Below are 22,500 nucleotides of genomic sequence, written 5' to 3'. Positions count from 1 at the left end.
ATGTGAAAAAGAAATAAAAAAATTTTAGTTAAAAAAACTGGGCGCGCTGCTAAGTTTCAAAATTACAATGCACCTTAAAGTAACATTAATTAATTTAAACACAAAACATATTTTAACTGTAATGAGTTTAAAAGTAACAATTTAATTTTAATATTGTTAGAATATTATTTAGCAGCGCTCCCAGTTTTTTTAACTAAAATTTTTTTATTTCTTTTTTACATGGCGCATGGACTTGGCATCTTGTTTATCTTTTTTTTTAAAAGATAAGTTTTTTTATGGTACGATTCTACATTTTTTTATTTTTTTTATTTCATTACTTTTGTTACGATTGTACATGGGTTTATAATCGATAATTTTTCATACAATTCTATTGTACATGGGTTTGCAATGTAGGATTCTACATAAGTTTGCAATGGATCATTTTTAATACAATTCTACATGAGTTTGCAATGGTTAATTTTTCATAGGATTCTACATGAGTTTGCAATGGTTAATTTTTCATAGGATTCTACATAGGTTTGCAATGGGTACGATTCTACATGGGTTTGCAATGGTTAATTTTGCCTAAGATTCTACATGGGTTTGCAATGATTAATTTTTCATAGGATTCTACATGGGTTTGCAATAGGATAGAATTCTACATGGGTTTGCAATGGATAATTTTTGTTAATGGCGTGCCCTTAACTGGTCGCCTTTTTTTACCTTTTTTTAAAGGTGAGTTTTTAGAGATTATATCATTCATTTTTGTATATTTTTATGACCGGAATAGAACAATTATTAAACATGTTTATCTAAACTTCTTTGCTTAAAATGATGTGTACAATCATATCCTAGAATCCTGATCATTCCTCCTAAAGCACCCTATTTATATAAATTTACCCATATGTGTGTGTGTGTGTGTGTGTACTAATGTCGAGCATTTTTTATACATTTTCTATTAAATTTAGATAAAAGTTGCAGGATTTCGAAAAAGAAAAAGTTGACACAGACTTTTTCCTAAACGGCGATTTTCAAGGTTATTTAAAGGTCACTTATATTTTCAAAATAGAATTACCTTAATTTTTCTCATATAAATCGATTCCTCGCAATATTTACTATAAAAAGTTGTAAAGGTATAATTTTTACATAATCTTACATAAACTTCAAAATATTACAAATATTTTATTCTATGAAATATTTCAGTTTATGTAAAATTATGTTAACTATCTTTTAAATTATTCACTTTTAGCCATCTTACCCTTACAACCTTTTATAGTGAATATTGCAACAAATTGGTTTATATATATAATATATATATAACATCAGTTATTATTAATTGATGTTTACATTTATTTTTAGACTTACTAGAGCTCTAATGCTCCACATTTTTTGCAAAAACTGTTTATTCTACAGATTTCAAATATGCTTTTAAATGATGATTGAATATTTCCTTTTTTTAATTATTTTTATTATTATTTTTCAATCTCAATCAACTTTTATAACTTTATGCCAGCACGATACAAATACATGTGTCTTTATTTTTTTTATTATTTTCATTATTATTTTTCAATCTCAATCAACTTCTATAACCTTATGCCAGCAGGATACAAATACATGTATGTCTTTATTATTGTATCAACTCTTGTCTTTTCCATGTAACCATGTCTTCATAGTTTGAATTATCCCTTCATCTTCTCAATCTTTCGCAGAGATTTAATTAATTAAATACACTTCACACGAAATAAAGTTTGCTGGAAGATATACAGCAAACGATAACTGTAAAAACATGATTACGTGGAAAGAACAAGAGTTGGTACAGTAAAGGCAAGTAAGTAAGTACATGTAATGTATCGTATTGGCATAACGCTATATCCGCGGAGCAGATAATGTGGCTGTAGAGGTAGTCTGCAGTGCAGCTAATGTGGACGTAGATGTTGATTGAGATAATTGTCTAATATAAAATAGAATTTAAAAATTTAGTTTAAAAAGCTGTTGCATATATAAATAAAGTTTATTTTTTCTAAATTTGGAATATGTTTAATTAATTAATTTTTTAAGTTTATGTTTAATAAATTTTTTAAGTCTGTATTCAATAATTTTATTCATTTGATAAATACATGTATGTCTTTATTTTGATATGTTTAATATAATTAGAAATTCATTATTAATTAGATATGTAAACTATAAATTCATATATAATATTTGAAAATATATGTGAATATTTAAATTTTTATCTTCTCCTTCCTCTCCTTCAATCTCTTTAATATCAATATGTGTATGTGTGTACACGCGCGCACATTTGTACGTATTTATTTAATTATTGGATAGTTGAGAGTACTTAATTGATAAAAAATTATGACAATAATAATCCTTGTTTTTTTTTCTTATTATTTACTCAGATTTTTTTGTCTATCTTATAAGATAAACACTTTAGAGATTGAATATTTCAAGTAAACTAATTGTAAGTAAATTTCACATTAATGCATATAGATGTTTAATCATGAATGTACTAAATAAGTACACAAGACGAACAGTGAGTGAGTGAGTGAGAATGAGAGAGTGTGTGTGTGTGTGCGTGTGTGTGTGAGAAAGAAAGAGAGAGAGAGAGAGAGAGAGAGAGTTAGCCAACATAACCCCGCACGCTGCCGATGATGAATGTACTAAATAAGTACACAAGACGAACAGTGAGTGAGTGAGTGAGAATGAGAGAGTGTGTGTGTGTGTGCGTGTGTGTGTGAGAAAGAGAGAGAGAGAGAGAGAGAGAGTTAGCCAACATAACCCCGCACGCTGCCGATATGGCGGAGCGCCACTATCGCCATCTGTTGTAAAACGTGCGAGATGGACAAAATTACCACTACATGCATCTTGCATGTGTTGTGTACGTGTGATATATGTGTGCGCATGTGTTGTATACGTGTGAATACGTGTAGCACGATACTACTATGTATGCGTGGTCGATGATGATAATGATGATGATAATGATGATAATGATGATGATAATGATGACGGGGACGTTTCTTAATAGAAATTTTTCATATTTCGACTTTGCATTTATATATCTCTGCTTACAAATCACGTAGAGCAGAAATAAAGACACTTTTATTATATAATTCGAACTCAATCTATCGATTAAGTCTAGTATAAACTCGATTGCTTCAGCCATTATTGAGGATTCGAAATATTATAAAGACTCAAATGTCCGACTCGCGTTAAGATACACGGTGTCTCCGCTACGCCCTTAACTGGTCGCGAGACACTACCGTGTCTCTTGATAGTACGGCTGAATATATTGAATACGCGAGCAAATTATTGAGATATTTCGTTGAATGTTTTATTAAAATTTACGGGCCCGAATTTGTGTCTCATAATATTCACGGGCTTCTACACATTACTGATTGCGTAAAACAATTTGGGCCGTTAGATACTTTCAGTGCCTTTCCGTTTGAAAATTTTATGAAAGAATTAAAATCTATTTTAAGAAAATCTGAAAAACCATTGGAGCAAATTAGCAATCGCTATGCGGAAATCAGTTTTTGTAAAGTAAATTCTGACAATGTTAATATTTCAAAAATAAATGTAAAGAATCCACACGAGAGAGGACCGCTAATATCAGGTTGTTTTAATCCACAATTTTCGAAGATTGAATTTCCTCATTTTATTATTTCAGTCAAATCTCCTGATAATTGTTGTCTCATAGATAAAGATATCGTTTGTTTGGAAAATATCGCAACATCGAGTGAAGGCAATTATATTGCAGTAGGTTGTAAATTTAAGGTTGTCGAAGAACTTTATAATAATCCATGTAGTTCTGTTCATTTGGATATATTTAAAGTGAGTAAATTATCTGACATTCAAGTCTGGCCTTTACATAAAATTAGATCTAAATTTATAAAATTGCCATATAAAAATGAAAGATATTTCGCAGTAATACCGCTTATAAGCACCGCACATTTATAATATTTACATATTGCGCTCCGCTTTGTAATATCTTTTATAAATAAAAAATTAAAATAAATTGACAAAATTTAAATAAACTGACAAAATTGTGGTTGAGACAACAATTACATATACATAACAAATGCATGTACATAACAATACACATATACACAAAACACATCTATATAAATTGATTTCTTTTTTTATTACAATATTACACGCAGAAGCTCTTTTTTAGAATCGCATTGGAAGATGTCGAATCAAGGCTTTGTCGTCGCAGAATTCCCGGATGGTATTCAAGTAATACCAAAAATTTGGTTGCAAAATAAAGATAAATGCAAATATCTCTCGCATTTTAAGACGGATATAAAAATCCGAAAAGCGGTAGAGAAACAGGAGATACCAAAGTTTGATTGGCCCGCATTAGAAGTTATAAGAATTTTTGGCGAGTATTGTAAGTACTATATTTAAGTATAGGGTTTTACTGACTTTTATAAATATTTTACTTATTTATAATATTTAATGTTTATAATATTTTCAGCGTCCTTACAGAAGGCTTATGCGAAGGCAGAGAAAGCTTTATACACGTCAGATATGGACACGGAAAAGGAAGCAAAATATTACCGAAAACATAGAGCGAGAAAAATTTACTCTTCGTCGGAAAGCGAAGAAGAGTCTGGTGTAAATTTGCCACCTGCTCCATGTCCTCCTGCAAAACGTAACGTTATAAGCATTTTCATTGCGCGCGCCCGCGTGTGTGTGTGTATATACATACACACACACGCATTCAATGTATATATATTTTCTTCATTAAATATATGTATGTATATATATGTGTAAAACTCTCTTATATCTCTTATATTTAACATATTGTATTATATATTTTATACATATATTTACACATATATATTATACATATATTTTATTTTATACACACACATACACACGCACGCACGCACGCACGCAATATTCGTACAACGTCACCTTCGCATATGAAAATTTTTTATATGAGAATAAGCGTTCATGTTTGTCAGTATAATTACAATTAGCATTACTATACACATAATTGTATCTATAATATATATATATATTGTTTTACCGACCTAATTTGTCTAATTATAAGACGTCCTCGCGTTACTCGGGTAAAATATATTAATATATGTATAATCTGGAAAGATTTTTTTCGTAGAAACCGAAAATGGAGCGAGAAAATTTTTCGTATGCGAAAATGATGCTGCGCGATCCCTCTGATTGGTATATATTTTTAACTGTGTAAAAGTATATACCAATCTCACATACACACATACACGCACGCACGCACACGCACACACACACACACACACAACACACAACACACAATTTTCGTTCAGCGTCATCTTCGTATACGAAAATTTTTCATAAGAGAATAAGCGTTCATGTTTGTCATCATTACAATTAGCATTACTATACAAATATTTGTATCTATATATTATTTTATCGACCTAATTTGTCTAATTATAAGATAATGTCCTCGCGTTACTCATCGGAAAAAAAATATATATATGTATAATCTGGGAACATTGTTTTAGTATTGAGACCGAAAATCAAGCGAGAAAAGTCTTCCTTTTGTAAATTCGGTATGTTATCTTTCTTTGTCATTCTAGGAGTTATGTAATAAAGGTCGCAAAAAAAATTTATATATATATTGAAAATACACTTGTAGTAATTTTATATTAACATATTGTATTATATAATTATACTTTTATTTATAAACGTTATCAATAAAAATATATATTCTACTATAAAAAAATTGTCTACGTTAATTTTCATTAATTATTAGGAGATATTTATTTATCGAATTAATTTCTAAATTGTTGAATGTTTTTTAATCATTATTTATTTATTTGCGTACTTGTAACAGTAATTTTATTAAAAACTAGCTAATGTATTTTTTGCAAGATTTAAAGTCATTTCAAATTCAATACTTTCTATTTTTAATTAAAAAATTAAAAATTTTTTATATTTAATAATAAATTTTATAAATATTACAGTTTAATCTAAAAAGTTTTGATTCATACAATTTGTTAATCTTGCTATTACTATTGTATTATTATGTAAGTATATTTTTAAAAACTGTTTTAATAAATGTTACGTATATATAAGTTGAAAATTGAATAATATATATATAATTACAAATTTTTCAATATTTTTTAAAACATTCTCAGAAATAAGAATTTTAAATAAAACTTAATTTTTATTTTATTCAATGCAAGGATGTATAAATCTATCATATATCCATAATAGATGTCTAATGTACATCCATGATGAATTTGTAGACGATATCTATTGTGGAGATAGTATGGATATCTATTAGAAATCCATCTATTGTCCACCGTGGAGGTAGAGGTCGCATGGAGGTATGGAGGTTATATGGATGTTTTGTTCCGTGTGGGATCATACGTTACTCGTAAGTTCTTTCATATCTGTATATATATATATATATATATATATATATATATATACACTTATATATATATATTATATATATATAATATTTCATTTATTTATAAAATACATTTTTAATTCATATTCAACCTGAATGATATTTTCTATATGTTTATGCTATCCTCCGATCTATCCCTAACAAATTAGGAGGTGTAATTGCATTATTATCATCAATTATTATCTTATATTTTTTACCTCTAATTTCTATAAAATTTAATTCATTATCATTTTATCCTTTAAATCAATATTTATTTTGAATTTTCATTAATATTTTTATTCTATTAACATGAGCAGGAGCTCAACCTTTTATCATTATTAGACAAATTTTATCATTATGTTACTTTCTTTATTTTATCTTATTACCTTTCCTAATAAAAATTTGAGATTTAATTATTTTTAAATAAATATTTTAAAATTTATTATTATAAATAAATTTAAAATATTAAAAATAATTATATTTAATATTTAAATTTTTTATAAATTACTATTAAATTAAGTTAATAATCTTGAATTTAAGTTTATGTTTTGAAAACATATTAAAGAAATTTTAATTTTCTATTAACTTTTAAACATTTAATTTTTTTTACTAAATTATTATTAATAATATAAATTTAAATCCAAAAATTAATAAAATATAAACCAAAATTATTGGTAAAATAATTTTCCAACATAAATATATTAATTTATCATATTGTATTCGAGGAAGTATTCCATGTATACAAATTACTATTCTACATAAAATATTAATTAAAATAAAAGTTAAAATTATTGAATATTTTAATAAATTCCTAAATATATAAATTCTAATTAATCTAAAAAAAATAATTATTCGATATTCAGATAAAAAAATTAATGTAAACCCACCCCTAAAATATTCAATATTAAATCATCTGACTCACTTTCGATAAAATCTATAGGACTTCGATTTAATTCAGCTAAAATCCTAATAAAAACTATAATAAACAAAGGATATAAAACTACTATATATTATAAATAAAATTGATAATTAATAAAATCAAAAAAAGAATATCTCTCTCTTACTAATATAATAACATAATTTATATTACTAAAATAATATAACATATTACTAAAATAATTAAAATAAATCTTACTTCATATGATAATATTTGTGAAACTGATCGTATTGCCCCTATTATTGAATAAATCGAATTAGCTGATCATCCCATAAAAATTATAACATACCCTCTATTAGTTATAAAAACAATTATTAATAAAATAGAATAATTTAAAAAATAAATATTAGTAATGTAAGGAAATACCAATCATATTATTATTAAAACAAATCTAATTATAGGACATAAATAAAAAAAATTATAATTAGATTTATATACATAAAATAATTCTTTATTAAGTAATTTAATAGCATCACTTAAAGGTTGAAATAATCCTATAAATCCCACCTTATTAGGTTCTTTACGAATTTGTACATATCTTAAAATTTTTCGTTCCAATAAAGTTAAAAAAGCTACCCCAACTAATATAATTAATAACAAAATTAACAATCTTAATATATTTAACGCACTATAAAAATATAATCTTAAATTTTGACAAATTATTACTTGTATAACTTTTTTCTATTATACATCATTAAAATTCTAAATTTAATACACTTAAATTTTGCCAAAGTAATTTTATTTATTTACATATATTTGATCAATTAAATTTATTCATTAAAAAAAATATAATTTAAAAAAAAGTCCTTTTGTACAAAATTTTCTTAATTTTATTATAGATAGAAACCGATCTGGCTTACACCGATCTGAACTCAAATCATGTAAAATTTTATTAGTCGAACAGACTAAAATATTAAACTTCTTTATTTAATTTTTATTTTAATTCAACATCGAGGTCGCAATCATTTTTATTAATATGATCTTTCTAAAAATCTTACGCTGTTATCCCTAAGGTAATTAATTTTTATAATAATTATTATAAAAAAAAAATTTTTTCTTAATTTAATAATCAATCCTTTATAAAAATTTCATTAATTAATGTTAAAATTATCTTTAAATTAAAGTTCATTTTATTTAATTATCCTCCCAATAAAATATAATCATTAAAATAAAATTTATTTCCTTAAATAAAAAAATTATATTAAATTTAATAGGGTCGTCTCGTCCCATAATTTCTTTTAAGAATTTTAACTTAAAATTTAAATTTTAAATCTACAAGTTAAAACAGCTTTAATCAATTCCTTCATTCCAGTTTTCATTTAAAAAACAATTGATTATGCTACCTTTGCACCGTCAATATACTGCGGCTATTTAAAAATCACTGAGCAGAAATAATTTTAAATTATTATCAAAAAACCATGTTTTTGTTAAACAAGTAAATTAATGAAAATTAATATGTATATGCATTACAATATATTCAATACAATATTCTCTTAATTTGAACGAAAATTATAAATAACTTATGCGTAACATATATTTTATTTGGACTCCTAAATAAAAAATATATTATATTATTTGCAAAAAATAAGATGAAATATTTTTTATTGGAATAGTCTCAACTGCTCTTTTAGCTGAATGTTTAGAAGCAATGAAAAAAAGGATCGAAAATCGAGGATCTACGAAAAATTTAAGTACATTTCTAAGATTTTTTTATATGATATAAAAAAAATATATGGTATATAAATTGATTTTTTAATTTCTTTATTAATTTTTAATTACACACACACACACACACAAATAGATTCTTATTATTTAAAATAGTTTTTATTTTTGTTCTTTATTTACATATGCATACATATACAAAAAAATAAAAATAATATGATAGCCTTTTTGCTGACATTATCTCTCAATATTTGCATCCGTGTGCTCACGTATTAGTTTTTGTACCTACATGGACGCTACTACATATGCGATGTAAGAGAGACAAAGATGGAATGATGCTCTCTCCTTGTCAAGCAGTCAGCATGTTACCACAGAAATTTCCCCTGCTCCTTATGAATCTAGTGAGAATCTTATCGTCCAGATATTTCATAAAATAAGTGACATAACTTCGTGAATTTTTTTTTAATATATTCTTGATATAATAAAGTAGTCCGCCAAAGAGTCGGATTTTGCATTTTTGCTCTGAAAAATTTATAATAAATAAAATACGGACTCCTGGCTAACCCAACCTTACCCGTTACTAGCTGCGCATTCCCCCAAGTTATATTATAAATTTTATTTTCATCTTTTTTTCAATAAATAACTCTTTGGCGGACTGCATTTGAGCTTACTGATTAAGAATATCATAAATTTAATAAGATTCATTCAGTAGTTTCGCTAATATCTGAAATATAAGAATCTCTAATTCCCGGCCGGCCGATAGGCGTCTCTACCATGTCGCCTGTCGACCATCGACATATAGAATGGACTGAGCATCGCAATGGGTAAGCGCGCGCCTGCTTTAGAGTGAGAAGTACTACATCTGAGGCCTATGTTTGTCTCTCTTTTTGCAGGGCCGTCTAAAAAAATTGCGGACCATGTGCCTTTTTCTATGAAATGTGTAGTCAATCGATTTTTTTAGAATTTAGTTTAAAATTTGTTTTAATATATTTAATATATTTATAAATAAACAATAAATTTGCTTTAATTTATATTATATTTATATTAATATTTTATTAATTATAAAGTTTTATAAATATATATATATATATATATATATATACTATATATTAAAATGTTTTGAACACTCTCTTGCATTTGGACTAATCTGCTTGATGTTTAATGCAGATAACCACAATTTCTTTATGTGTTCTTTTTCTGGAACTCTGAAAATAATGATAATGTATTACTAGCTTTATATTGTATAATTCAATTATTATTATATTACAAAATATTTAAAATAATGTTCTAAATATCTCTTATTTGTAAAACGCATAATCTAACCTAACTTTTTATAATTTTACTTTACACAATTTTTATTACATACTATTACATATCTTAATTTTATTATATAATATATAATTTTAATATATATTTAACAAAACTATGCAAGTTACGTATATATAATATAATTATATACAGCTTTAAAACAATATGTTTAAAGAATGTGTTACAATAATGTCCTATAAAAAATACTTTTAATGTACTTACTTATGCATCTGTATATCCTTTTTATTTTTATCATACGTAATTTTGCACACAAAACACCTTAAAACCATTTTTTAATTTTTAAAGATAAAGATAAACGTTTCACGTTATTCCAAAGCGAGTAGGCGAAGGTGAGGTGTCAAAAATTTAATGCTATGTTACTGCTAGAATTCTGGAGGGGGACGAAATAACAAATCAGAAGCTTGCAAGAGAGACAAACATAGGCCTCAGATGTAGTACCTCTCACTCTAAAGCAGGCGCGCGTTTACATATCGCAATGCTCAGTCCATTCTATATATCGATGCTGTCGACCCTTAAGGCAAAGAATAAGCGGAGTCTACAATGGCAGCAGGAGTACAGAGTACAAGAGTAAGCAGTAAGCAGTACGAAATGGGATTTGTTCATTCCGTCCCGACGAAATGAGCGAATCCCATTTCGTGCTGCTTACTGTTTAAAGCGGGGAGCACACACTTTACCTACATGAAGCTAGCCGACAAAAATTATGAAATATAATTATTTTCATTTTTTATGAATATATTTCGTTTGTAAGTCGTTTGTGATTGATTGTGAGTCTGTTTTTAACGTTTGTGACAAATTAGGTTTTTTGTAATTAATAATTTTTTTTTAATCGTGAAGTTAGCCGACACTTTTTTAGTAATAAACAGATTTTGTAATAACTAACAATTATAATTGATAGGAAATCGTTTGTGATTTACAAATATATCAATATAATTGTTTGTGAGTTAATAATTTCTTTATTATTTGCAATAAATAATTTTATAATTATAGTGCGCATGCGCAGTACTAAGGCTCTAGTCAATAGCGCGTCGACGCATTACATTGAGAAGTATATAATGATCTTTCAAAAAGCGTTCAATCATATTCATCTAATCAGGATATAGAACCGCATGCTGCAATGTACCCTTAGGCCAGATCTACAACAAGAGGTCGATTGTGTATCTTGGGTGAGTTTGCTCACGAAATGAAAATTACAAAAGTGAAAAGATTTACTAGATATCGACAAATGAAACCGTGGGCACTCTAGTAAATTTCCTCACTTTTGTAATTTTCACCTCGTGAGCAATTCACTCAAGATACACAATCTACCCTCAGGTACCTAATTTACATGGCGCGTTTTTAGCAATACGTCTAAATAATAATAACCAATAGAAAATCGATTTTAGTATTTCTGTTGTGTTCTACAACAGAAACTCTAATCTTTATTCGTTAGATTTATTACGCTTTACGCGAAATTTAACGAAATACGCTGGTGATGTGTGAAAGGGCATTTTTTAAATAGCGTAAGTTCTGGCATATTACTAGAATACGCAAAATACGCAGCAGTACGCGCGTACGTTTCTTACGCCACATGTGACGGCACCCTAAGACAGGACACAATGTATTCGAATCCGAACTATACCGTATGTACTCGATCCGAATAACGTAATAATAATTGTTAAGAATTATGTTTAATTATATGTAATTATAATATTGAAGAAGACTGCGTGCAGTCTTTCACTTGTTAATATCACTTGTAGTTAGAAAAATCCAACTACAAAATCATGTCGCTAGCGATTACGTGACGTCATTATATCGCCGAAAACGAGCGATGAGCGATACATAAAAAGGTGCCTTTAGCGTTTTATAGAAATTGCGCTTGAAATCTTAGAAAATCCCCTAGAAAAATCACATTCCCTAGTCCTCTTTCGACGCTTTGCAGTTTGCGCGACTGTCGTTGTGTCACGTCAGTTTTAAAATTCAAAACTGAGCATAACGGTAACGGCTTCTTTGCCTGATGTGAGTGCTGGTCATCGATACGGTGTCAGTTTTAGGCAATTTTCTTTTCGCAATCGGAGAAAAATTGGTCTTCTTCACGAACAGAGCTGATTTGTCTTCTCAGTGAACGTCGCATAAGAGAGATCGTTGTTGAAATCGACGAAGCTGTCATTTTTCAAGCCACGACAATACCCTGTCAATCGCATCACGATGTGACGCCTGGCGAAGGCGATCGAGATAAACAATTCTGGGTAAACGTCATTTAATCCTCATTTCCTTTCATTATTCGACAACTCTCTCATAAAGAAATTTTCATCAAATTTGTATATTGACTTTTTTTTGTTCTTATCGAGTATTATTTTTTATTGCTGTGTTTTTTTGTAAATATTTTTATTTATTTCTTATCTTTTTTTATAATTTATAATTTATTAATATATTTTTTGTTTTTTTTATTGTTATTGTGTTTTTGTAAATACTTTTATTTTTTTCTTATCTTTTATTATTATATAATTTATATAATTTTACTATTTATATAATATCAATATAATATTAATATTAAATATGAATATACTAATGTATTAATGTTTTGTAGCCTACAAGTGTAAAAAACATGGTTTTTAACAAAAAGGACAGCTGTCTTGGCAGCAGGGAGGCAAAAGTAATGGGAGAGAAACAGATATTGCCTGGTGAATCAGCCAAGCCGAGCACAAGTGGTAGCACGATGGTGCAAGCTGGGGACAGCTCCGAGATATCCATCAAAGTGATCGTGAGAATTCGTCCGGCCAATGAACGCGAGTTGCAGAACAACAGCAAAACGGCAGTCGAGGTAGTCGACGACAAGATGCTGATCTTCGATCCCAAGGAGCAGGACGAGCCCTTCTTCTTTCACAATGTGGCACAGAAGAGCAGAGACATGTTGAAGAAACAGAACAAGCAACTACAATTCATCTTTGACAGGATTTTCAACTTTATGTCCACTAACACCGATGTCTTCGAAGGCAGCACCAAAAGCCTGATCACCAACCTCCTTGATGGCTACAATTGCTCTGTGTTTGCCTACGGTGCTACCGGTGCTGGTAAAACTCACACCATGCTGGGGCACAGGGAGGATCCTGGCATTACATACCGCACCGTAGCAGAGCTTTTCTGCGAGATTGAAAAACAGAGCAAGCATCGCGAATTTCACTTGGCCGTATCCTACTTGGAAATATACAACGAGAACGTCCAAGATTTGTTGCACAAGTCTGGCCAGTTGCACCTGAGAGAGGACGGTAGATGTGGAGTTGTGGTCGCTGGTTTGGAACCAATTGCTATTCAGAGCGCCGAAGAATTGTTATCCCTCTTAGCAGAGGGTAACAAGAACCGTACACAGCATCCAACGGACGCGAATAAGGAGAGCAGTCGAAGCCACGCGGTTTTCCAAGTTTACATCAAGATGATCAACAAGCTGGACAGTCAAGTGCAGCGCGTCAAGCTGTCTATGATCGATCTGGCTGGTTCTGAGAGAGCCTCAGCTACTGGGTGCAAGGGTATTAGGTTTAAGGAAGGTGCTAACATCAATAAATCCCTGTTGGCGCTTGGAAATTGTATAAACAATCTGGCAGATGGTATTAAACATATTCCATATAGAGATTCGAAGCTCACGAGGCTGCTGAAGGATTCCCTCGGTGGGAATTGCCATACTGTTATGATAGCCAACATCGGTCCCTCCGGCCTCACCTACGAAGACACGTATAATACCTTAAGATACGCGAATCGTGCAAAGAAGATTAAATCCTACGCTAAAAAGAATGTGTCCTGCGAGACCCATATTACTGGTTACATCAAGATCGTAGAGGAACAGAAGAAGGAAATAGATACCTTGAAGTCGAGACTAGCTGCTTTCGAGAACGGAACGTTGCAATCATCAAATAAACCAAATAAATTAATGTTGGAAACGCATTGTAAGCTTACAAAGTTATACGAGAGGAAGAAGGATCTGATTGAAAGGGTGCTGACTCTGGAGAGCTCTGATAAGATTTTGGCCTGCAGGATGCTCTATAAGAAGGACGCGGATGAGAGGTTGCACAATTTAACGCTGGCTGCCGAGGATCAGCCGGTGGAAGAGCAAAACGCCAGTGGAAAGTCTCGCATCAACAAGTCCCTGCACTACTTCCAGCGACAGAGGGACTCCCTCAGAGCACAGATGCAAGCAACCTGGCAGGAATTGTGCTCGGTCGAGGCGGAGATACAGGAGACGATTTCCTCCCAATTGAAGGTCAAGCCCTTTGAGGAGAGTTTGCAGAATAAATTGGCTCTGCAGGTCTCCGACATTGAGAAATGCTGGATTCCCATAATGCAGCAGCACACGAAGAAGCTCGATAGTCTCCAGCAATGCGAGAGGCAATCCATCAATACTATAATGAAAGTGATGAGTAATACGTTGCAAAATTATTACAATATGATGAAAGACTGTGGAACGGTGACTGATAAGATGCAACTGGAGTTCAAGGAGTTGATAAAGCTGCTGGAGGGTATCCGTAACATCAAGTGGTCCGACTCGGACATAAGTAATGCTGAGAATTCCACTGTATTTACCTGTTTGAGTACAGTAGGAATGGATCCTTTGAATAATACTATATCAACGATTGCAATAGCATCAAAGACCAATGATGAGGAGTGCGATACCAATAATTTAAATTCCACCTTTGTTGCTGCTGCGAATGAAAATGATGACAATGTATTTAATTCAAATGACGATAATAATGGTCATGAAAATAACGAATCTGTGCAAGAAAATCCTTGTGAGAAGACGATAGCAAAGAAACGTGTGCTATCTGACAAGAACAGCGAGAATTCCAGCTACAGACCCCCCAAGCAGATGAAGAAAGTATTAACGAACAATAATAAAAGTGTTGTACAAATTAATAGTCGAATAGATAAGGAGAACGTGAATAAGCAGAAGCCTATTCAAATGAGCGCCAAAAGTATTGCCATTCTAAACAAGCTGAAGAGTAATACAATTAATCTTACACCTCCTCCAGCTACTCTGTCTGCACAAAATAATGCTGAAGAAAAAACAGTGATGTTTAAGGCGATACGTAATAAAGAGAGGCGAGGTCTTACGGCAACGCATCCATATAAATCTACTGTTGGAAAAAGGTAAATAAGATCTTATCATATTTATCGAATATTTTTCAGAACCAGTGTTTCTTAAATAGATAAATATTCCAAATATAATCGCGTCTTCAAATTGATCAGAGTATCTATTAAAATTAAAAAGACATCTAGTAATTTTGAGAAATCCTGTATATAAATAATTACATAAAATTACATAATAATTATACATATTTTAATAATATAAATAAAATAATAAACTGTTTTAATAAATATATAATTATATAATAATATATAATAATAATAAATAAAATATTTTGTTACAGACCAGCTCCAGCTCTACCATCTACTAGAGTTCCATGGTAATATTAGATAAAAATTTGAGGTACCTGCATCCAATGCGACAACGCTGGGAGAATAGGACTTATAAATATTGTGCTAATAGTTATAATTTGACAAGAATCTATAAGTAAAACTGAATACAAAATGTATGTGACATTGGATATTGTAACAATTTAATCGTAATTTTTTTCTTAAATAGATCTCTTGACTACGTTTGAAGTCAATTATATAATAAAATGATATTATATTGCATTACTACATTTTATATATATATATTACACAATGCAATTAGTAATATAATAAAATTAAAAGGATAATACAGTTATAATAAAATTAAAAAGATAATTTTCATATTAATGCAGTTGTAAATTATTTTCTCATGTATTTGTCTGTACAATGTATAATTATAATATATTTTTAAGTTATTCAAGATTGATCGAAAGAGATTTTGTCCAAGATGAAATAGAGCTTGTAATAATAAATATCATATATTATTATTTTTACTTATTTTTCAAAGTTATATTGTTTCCTAAAATTTCTACAAAAATTTATATTTGAATTTACATTTTATATTAGATTATTTTTAAGACTTGGATCCTCACCATGTAAGATTGTGACGTCAGAAGCGAGAAAGCATACGCTGAAAATTCTTAGATGCCATTTTTTTTAATGAAAATATATTTTGATAAAACATTATTTCAGATGATTTTACCACTTTCAAAATAAACCTGGTGAAAACTAATATAATATCTTTTTATTTCGAAATGGTATCTATAAGAATTTTTAGCCTGCGTTTTCTCGCCTCTGACGTCACAATCTTAACATGATTGACGAAGAGCCAGGAGCTTTAATATAAAAAAATTAAATTAGATACACGTCTCGTTAGAACTTTTTATATGCAAAATCTCTATTTCGACTTATATATATTTTTTAAGAAAAAAAAAGAAACGTAAATTATTTATTAGGGCAAAAAAATTGTATAAATTGTAAGAAAATGACAAAAATTACTATATAAAGTTGGATGTAAATGGCAAAAGCTCGTTATTATTTTTTTCGTCAATTATTTTCTTTCTAAATCTTCATTGAGATTTTCCTGAAAGTGCACGTATTATGTTTTACATTATATTAATTTATTATTTATATAATAAATTATATATTACATAATATAATTATATAATATTTATTATATATTATATAATAATTATATAATATAATATATATTTTATATTATAATAGTTTTATATTGTAACATGAAATACTCACGTATTCCTGCAAAGCGCGCGAGACGTGTCCTGAAATTTCTGGAATATCATCGGACAAATCATCTATAGTCGATCTGCGGCCACTGATGATTGTTGGCAAAATTGACCTCGAACGATCGTAGAGCGAAGCGAATGATTGTAATAAAAACGCCAAAAATGCCAATGACGCTAATATACTGATGGGGTCAAAAGCCCTAAAATTTATGTAATATTATTATATTAAATTGTAACAGAGACATAAATTATAATTATATTTACTAGGATAAATTATAATTATATTTCCTAAAAATAATTTTTTATTATTGTAATTATAATTTTTATATAATTTATAAAATTATATAAAATTATATATAATAATAATTATAATAATAATAATTATAATAATTTATAAAAATTTATAATTTTTTATAATAATTTAAGGATGAATTACTTACGAGTAATAAGCTGGCATCGTGTGAGAGTTGAATCCATTATAATAACTACGTTGAAGGCTCGATTGTTGCCTGGCATAATTCGGATGAGGAAACATGCTGTTTGTATCTGTCTTGTATGCATTCGACAAGTAACAGAAGGGTGGATTCTTACAAGACGATGATGTTTCCGATCTTGTATGAATCTCACATAGGATGACTTCAAATGCGCTGAGTAGTAACGAGATCCTCAGCATTTTTTAAATTCAACAGCCTGATGTATATTATTTAAAATTTTAAATCACGAGATAAAAGCGTCGATACATGTTAAAATATTTGTTTAACAATATTTATAATAAAGAGTGAGAAAAATATATACCGTTCTTATATGTGCAAATGTGCTCTCGCATTTCAACAAACAAGATAATTTGACGTTCCACCTGGTATATATATGTAAATATCCGGGGGGAAAATAAGTCTCCGTATATGCTCCAATTGTTGCTCAAATTATGGTAAATTTGAATACACAAACGCAATTCCAATTTCATTACACTAATATGTCATGTAATGAGAGCATAAAATTGTGCATGGTAAATTGATCTTTGAGGTAGGACACCGGAAAAATCAAAGAAAAATGATGATACAGCTAATAAAAACGAATTAATTTGATATAAATAAAATTAAGGAAAAACTGTAAGAGCCAGAAAAAATGGTATAATCATTATATAGATTTTGTTTCTACTTTTTATACCAAAATTACAGTCGAAATTTGATTCACGCATTTAAAAGTTGCAATTTAAATTTTTGCTATTTTTATACAAAATCTTATTCATCCTACGGACTTGGGACACTAAAAATTCTTTTGTTAAAAATTATTAGAAATTTTCAGCGCGCGCTTTCTCGCCTCTGACGTTACAATCTAACATGGCCGCGAGGATCCAGGAATCTTAAAATTAAAATCGATCGGTTCAATACTTTCTGAGAAAATCACATTAACAGATTAAGATTAGTTTTAAAAAAATTTTTAAATTTAAAATATACTTTAGTATAATATAATATGATTATATGAAGATATAAGTCATTGAATGACCTTGATGACCCCCGATTAATTTAAAATTCATTTTTTCACATTTCAAATTTCAACTTTTATTGTCGCTTTTAAGATTTAACAAATTTTTAACCGCTTCTTTATATTTATCGATCGAATTCTGATCTTCACCGTTGTTTATGAGCTCTAAAACGGCTATTTTATATTCTGTCGCGTGTGGGATACTCTTGTAATCGTAATCGGCTGGTGAAATCGGCCATCTGTATAAAGTCACTAGACTTGTACGACTCTGGCTGATATCCCAATCGAAGTATTCCATGTCCGCTATGGATTTCTCAGCTTCCCAGGGTTCCACTCTCTGCAAAAGTAAAATTTTCTTCGTTATTAATCGGGAATTATAAAATTAATATAATTATATTAAATATAATTATATTAATATAACTATATTTTTAATATAACTATATTAATATAAAAAGAAAGAAATCTATTCCGCTCGTATAAAATTTAAAATTAATAGTAATAATCAAAGGCCACGCTAAACGAGCAAAAAATTTTTTCATATGTAAGATTAATATTATTTATTACATTGACATTTAGGTAAACGTTTCAACCATATTCGGTCCTTTTCAATTTACATGTTAATACAATTAAATAAACATTAAATTAAAACATAAAAATCTTAGGTATATAAGTCTAATAATATAAAAGTCAATTTTAAATATCAAACATATTCCGCCGATTAGAAAAATTGCTTACACATTATTCCGTTGCGCTTAAGTTAATAATGAAATTTGAAACAATAAATCTCTTAGATTACAAAGCTTATCTTTAATGGAACTCTCTTTTGGCAAAATGTCCAAAATACAAAATTTGTCGCTGGTCAGCGCGAACATACTAGTCTGGCATCTTTGCAAGATGAGTCCATTTTCCAATCTTTTTTCTTTTAATTTGATCACCCCTTATATTGAAAAAGGAAAGATTTTTTACTTTTTATTTATTTATTCCCGAATAATAGAAATACTATATTCAATTTCAGTGTCGCTTGTTAGGTTTCAGCAAAACAATAGTTCAATGTGTGTCTTTGTTATAAATTTGTCTGTTTATATAGTCAACTCTATTGTCTTTTTTTTTTTTTTTTGGTTGTGTCGTTCCCCGGTTGGAGAACTTAGTGCCTTCAGCCTATCCTATCTTGGCTATATGGCACATAACTCTATTGTCTAAAATTCAAGGTTAATTCCTTTAAAAATGTTTATGATAATTCTTCGAGAATATCAAAATAGCTGCTTTCCAATAATTCTGTGTCCTTATTCAGATTAATACAATTTTATGTTCTTTTATATGTAACATTTCCGATATAAGTCTCTTACTATAATTAGGATTAAGAGATTTATTGTTTCAAATTTCGTTATTAATTTTAAGCGCAACGGAATAATGTGTAAGCAATTTCTAATCGGCGGAATATGTGTGATATTTAAAATTGACTTTTATATTATTAGACTTATACCTAAGGTTTTTATGTTTTAATTTAATGTTTATTTAATTATATTAACATGTAAATTGAAAAGGACCGAATATGGTTGAAACGTTTACCTAAATGTCAATGTAATAAATAATATTAATCTTACATATGAAAAATTTTTTTTGCTCGTTTAGCCTAGCCTTTGATTATTACTATTAATATAATTTTTTATATTAATATAATTTTTTAATTTTCAATATAATTCCCTAATAGCACAACATATTCGAAAGATATTCAGAGAATATTCAGAGGACATTCAAACATCCTTAGGATATTCTCTGAACATCTTCGTATATGTGTGCTGTTAGGATTATTATATTATTTATATATTATTTATATATTTGTATATTATTTATTTATTTAACTACTTACCCAAGACTCGTGATACACTGCAGTGAGAAGATACCAGGCATATTCCAAATTCTGTTTTTTAGTTGGACACCTATCAGCCGTAATTGTTATTACATCCGTTTCTGGATTGTACTTGTTTCCCAGTAATCTCAATAACTTATCTTTAGCATGAATGTCTAAAGTAAGCGAGGACAGCTTGAGTTGCAGACTCACAATCCTGGCGAGCGGGTCCCTAATAATCGGCGAGTAGTAACAATAATCGGACGTGATGATCTCGATGGGAAAATGTTTCTCGCACTCGGCATCGGTTTCCAGAGCCGCGGGCCATTCCGTGCAAAATTGCTTCAACGCCTCGCAATGCCTCCGGATCGCCGGCGGCGTCAGATGCAAGAAGTTGGTATCTTCATGAGTTCAGCGTTGGCGTGTTTGCTGGGTGGCGCGCCTTTCTCTACGTAACCCTGACGCAGGAGGAAGCGGCACCGAGGCGGGATGGAAGGTCCGGGCACCTGGCCAGACCGACGGCCAGTCCTGATCGATAGGCATCTCCGTGGTTCTGGGTGGTGGGACGTTGATCTTTCGCGCCTGTCGCTTTACCTGCTTCACCTTCTTCTGCGGGTAAAGTTCCAGTACTCGAAATTCTGAAAGAAAAGATGTGTATTTTTCTTTGCCTCTAATACAGTGATTAGGGTATGTAATTGGGTTTGTTCTTCTCAGCTTGAACTAGAGGTCTGTTTTTGTTTTTTGGCTGAATTGATTGTATTAGTTCAGAATTTACCTTTTTTTATTCTATATTAGAAGAAAAGAAATAAAATCTGAACTAGGACAGTGAGTTCAACTGAAAAGGACAGACCTAGAGATAAACGCTGAACTAGAACAGCCAGTTCAGTTGAAAAGGACGGACTTAGAAATGAATACTGAACTAGAACAGGGTGCTTTTCAGCAAGGAAGACACAGATAGACACTGTGGGTGCTTTTCAGCAACGACACAATATGACACAGTGTATCATTCTATCTTCTTTCAATGGGTGCTTCTCAACAAGAAAGACACAGATAGACACTATGTAACACAATTGAGCACAAAGCGACTTAGCTAAAGAGCTGAGTAAGATTGTGTTATATTGTGTAATAGTAGAAAAGCACTTGTGTCGCACACAGTGTGACTTTGTGTCGCCTGTGTTGCTTGCTGAAAAGCACTCCTAGAGATGAACTCTGAACTAGAACAGTCAGTTCAGCTAAAAAGAATAGATTTAAAGATAAAATCTGAACTAGGCCAGTTCAGCTGAAAAGGATAGATTTAAAATGTAATTGTTATTTGTAAACTAACCCTGTTCATCACTATTCGTTTCCGAAACATTTGTATTCTGAGAATACGTAGCGAAAAGTTTTAACGTTTTTGATAAATCTTGAGCAAGATTTGTCTTAAATTTATGCCTGAATAACAACATTCTTCTATATTACACTTGAAACAATTCAATAATTTTATATAATTTTATAAGAATATCATCAATTCTGTTCTATGCGCCACAAATTAATCTAACCTAATCTGACCTGACCCTAGTCTGATATGTAACATTTTAAAGGTGATTTTCATGAGTATCGACTGAATCGACTGTCTTAGATTATGCATACTTAGGAATAAAAATTATTTATAACAGAGAGAAGGCTTCTCTCTGATAATAATAAATCGAAAAAAACTCTAATATACAACTAGAGTATAAAGGACTAATAAGCTAATATTAAAAATTATTACAGGATTTTTACAGGACACTGTTATATTTATTACTTCCAATTTAGATGAATTATTAATCATTAGTAATGTACAATCTAAACGGATTACAATAGTAATATATTGGACATTTTACAATAATAAAATTGTAAAAAATAAAATATATTTATTACAGAAATAGTAAGGATAGATTACAATTTTCAGTCATTTATGATATAATTGTAGATAAAGGAGGAAAAGGATTTTGTTAGATATAACTAATTTCTTATGTTGATAAGATATGTAGCTTTAATTTTGCCTTCGTATATCAAATTTGCAAGAAGACATTCTGTCTCATCCATATTTATATCCTCCATTCCATTGATTTGTAATGCTATGAGCAAACTTTGAACTGGTATTTGATGCGTGTTCAATGCTAAATACACTTTTTTGAATAAATTTCTATAAGCAATCAATTTCAGTTTTTCC

The 22,500-nt window shown here is 29.6% G+C and overlaps 3 protein-coding genes and 1 pseudogene across 4 annotated transcripts; 2 read left to right on the top strand and 2 right to left on the bottom strand.

Moving 5' to 3' along the window:
- The first annotated feature begins 2,743 nt into the window (after nt 1-2,743).
- Nucleotides 2,744-5,598, top strand: LOC146720584 (uncharacterized). Its single transcript, XM_085488244.1, has 2 exons — nt 2,744-4,369; nt 4,457-5,598. Exons 1-2 carry the CDS (start codon nt 4,168-4,170, stop codon nt 4,753-4,755), a joined length of 501 nt encoding a protein of 166 aa, XP_085344370.1. The 5' UTR covers nt 2,744-4,167; the 3' UTR covers nt 4,756-5,598.
- Nucleotides 5,599-12,259: 6,661 nt separating this feature from the next.
- LOC114930387 (kinesin-like protein KIF18A) lies at nt 12,260-15,821 on the top strand. The gene is made up of 3 exons (XM_029302148.2): nt 12,260-12,529; nt 12,871-15,419; nt 15,701-15,821. Exons 2-3 carry the CDS (start codon nt 12,889-12,891, stop codon nt 15,738-15,740), a joined length of 2,571 nt encoding a protein of 856 aa, XP_029157981.2. The 5' UTR covers nt 12,260-12,529; nt 12,871-12,888; the 3' UTR covers nt 15,741-15,821.
- A 10-nt stretch (nt 15,822-15,831) lies between these two features.
- On the bottom strand, nt 15,832-18,042 carry LOC114930390 (uncharacterized). Its single transcript, XM_029302153.2, has 4 exons — nt 17,768-18,042; nt 17,413-17,662; nt 16,980-17,172; nt 15,832-16,809 (listed from the first exon to the last, which is right to left on the bottom strand). Exons 2-4 carry the CDS (start codon nt 17,643-17,645, stop codon nt 16,777-16,779), a joined length of 459 nt encoding a protein of 152 aa, XP_029157986.1. The 5' UTR covers nt 17,646-17,662; nt 17,768-18,042; the 3' UTR covers nt 15,832-16,776.
- Nucleotides 18,043-18,394: 352 nt separating this feature from the next.
- Nucleotides 18,395-21,800, bottom strand: LOC146720583 (small ribosomal subunit protein mS35-like; annotated as a pseudogene). Its single transcript, XR_014926015.1, has 3 exons — nt 21,631-21,800; nt 20,328-20,944; nt 18,395-18,794 (listed from the first exon to the last, which is right to left on the bottom strand). The product of XR_014926015.1 is annotated as a small ribosomal subunit protein mS35-like (transcript).
- Nucleotides 21,801-22,500: the final 700 nt, after the last annotated feature.

This window comes from Nylanderia fulva, unplaced genomic scaffold (assembly GCF_048542155.1).
Source record: "Nylanderia fulva isolate GAGA-0341 unplaced genomic scaffold, ASM4854215v1 Scaffold660, whole genome shotgun sequence".
NCBI classification, from domain to species: domain Eukaryota; kingdom Metazoa; phylum Arthropoda; class Insecta; order Hymenoptera; family Formicidae; genus Nylanderia; species Nylanderia fulva.
Note: the sequence above shows the minus strand (reverse complement) of the source record. Positions and strands in the feature narration are given on the sequence as shown.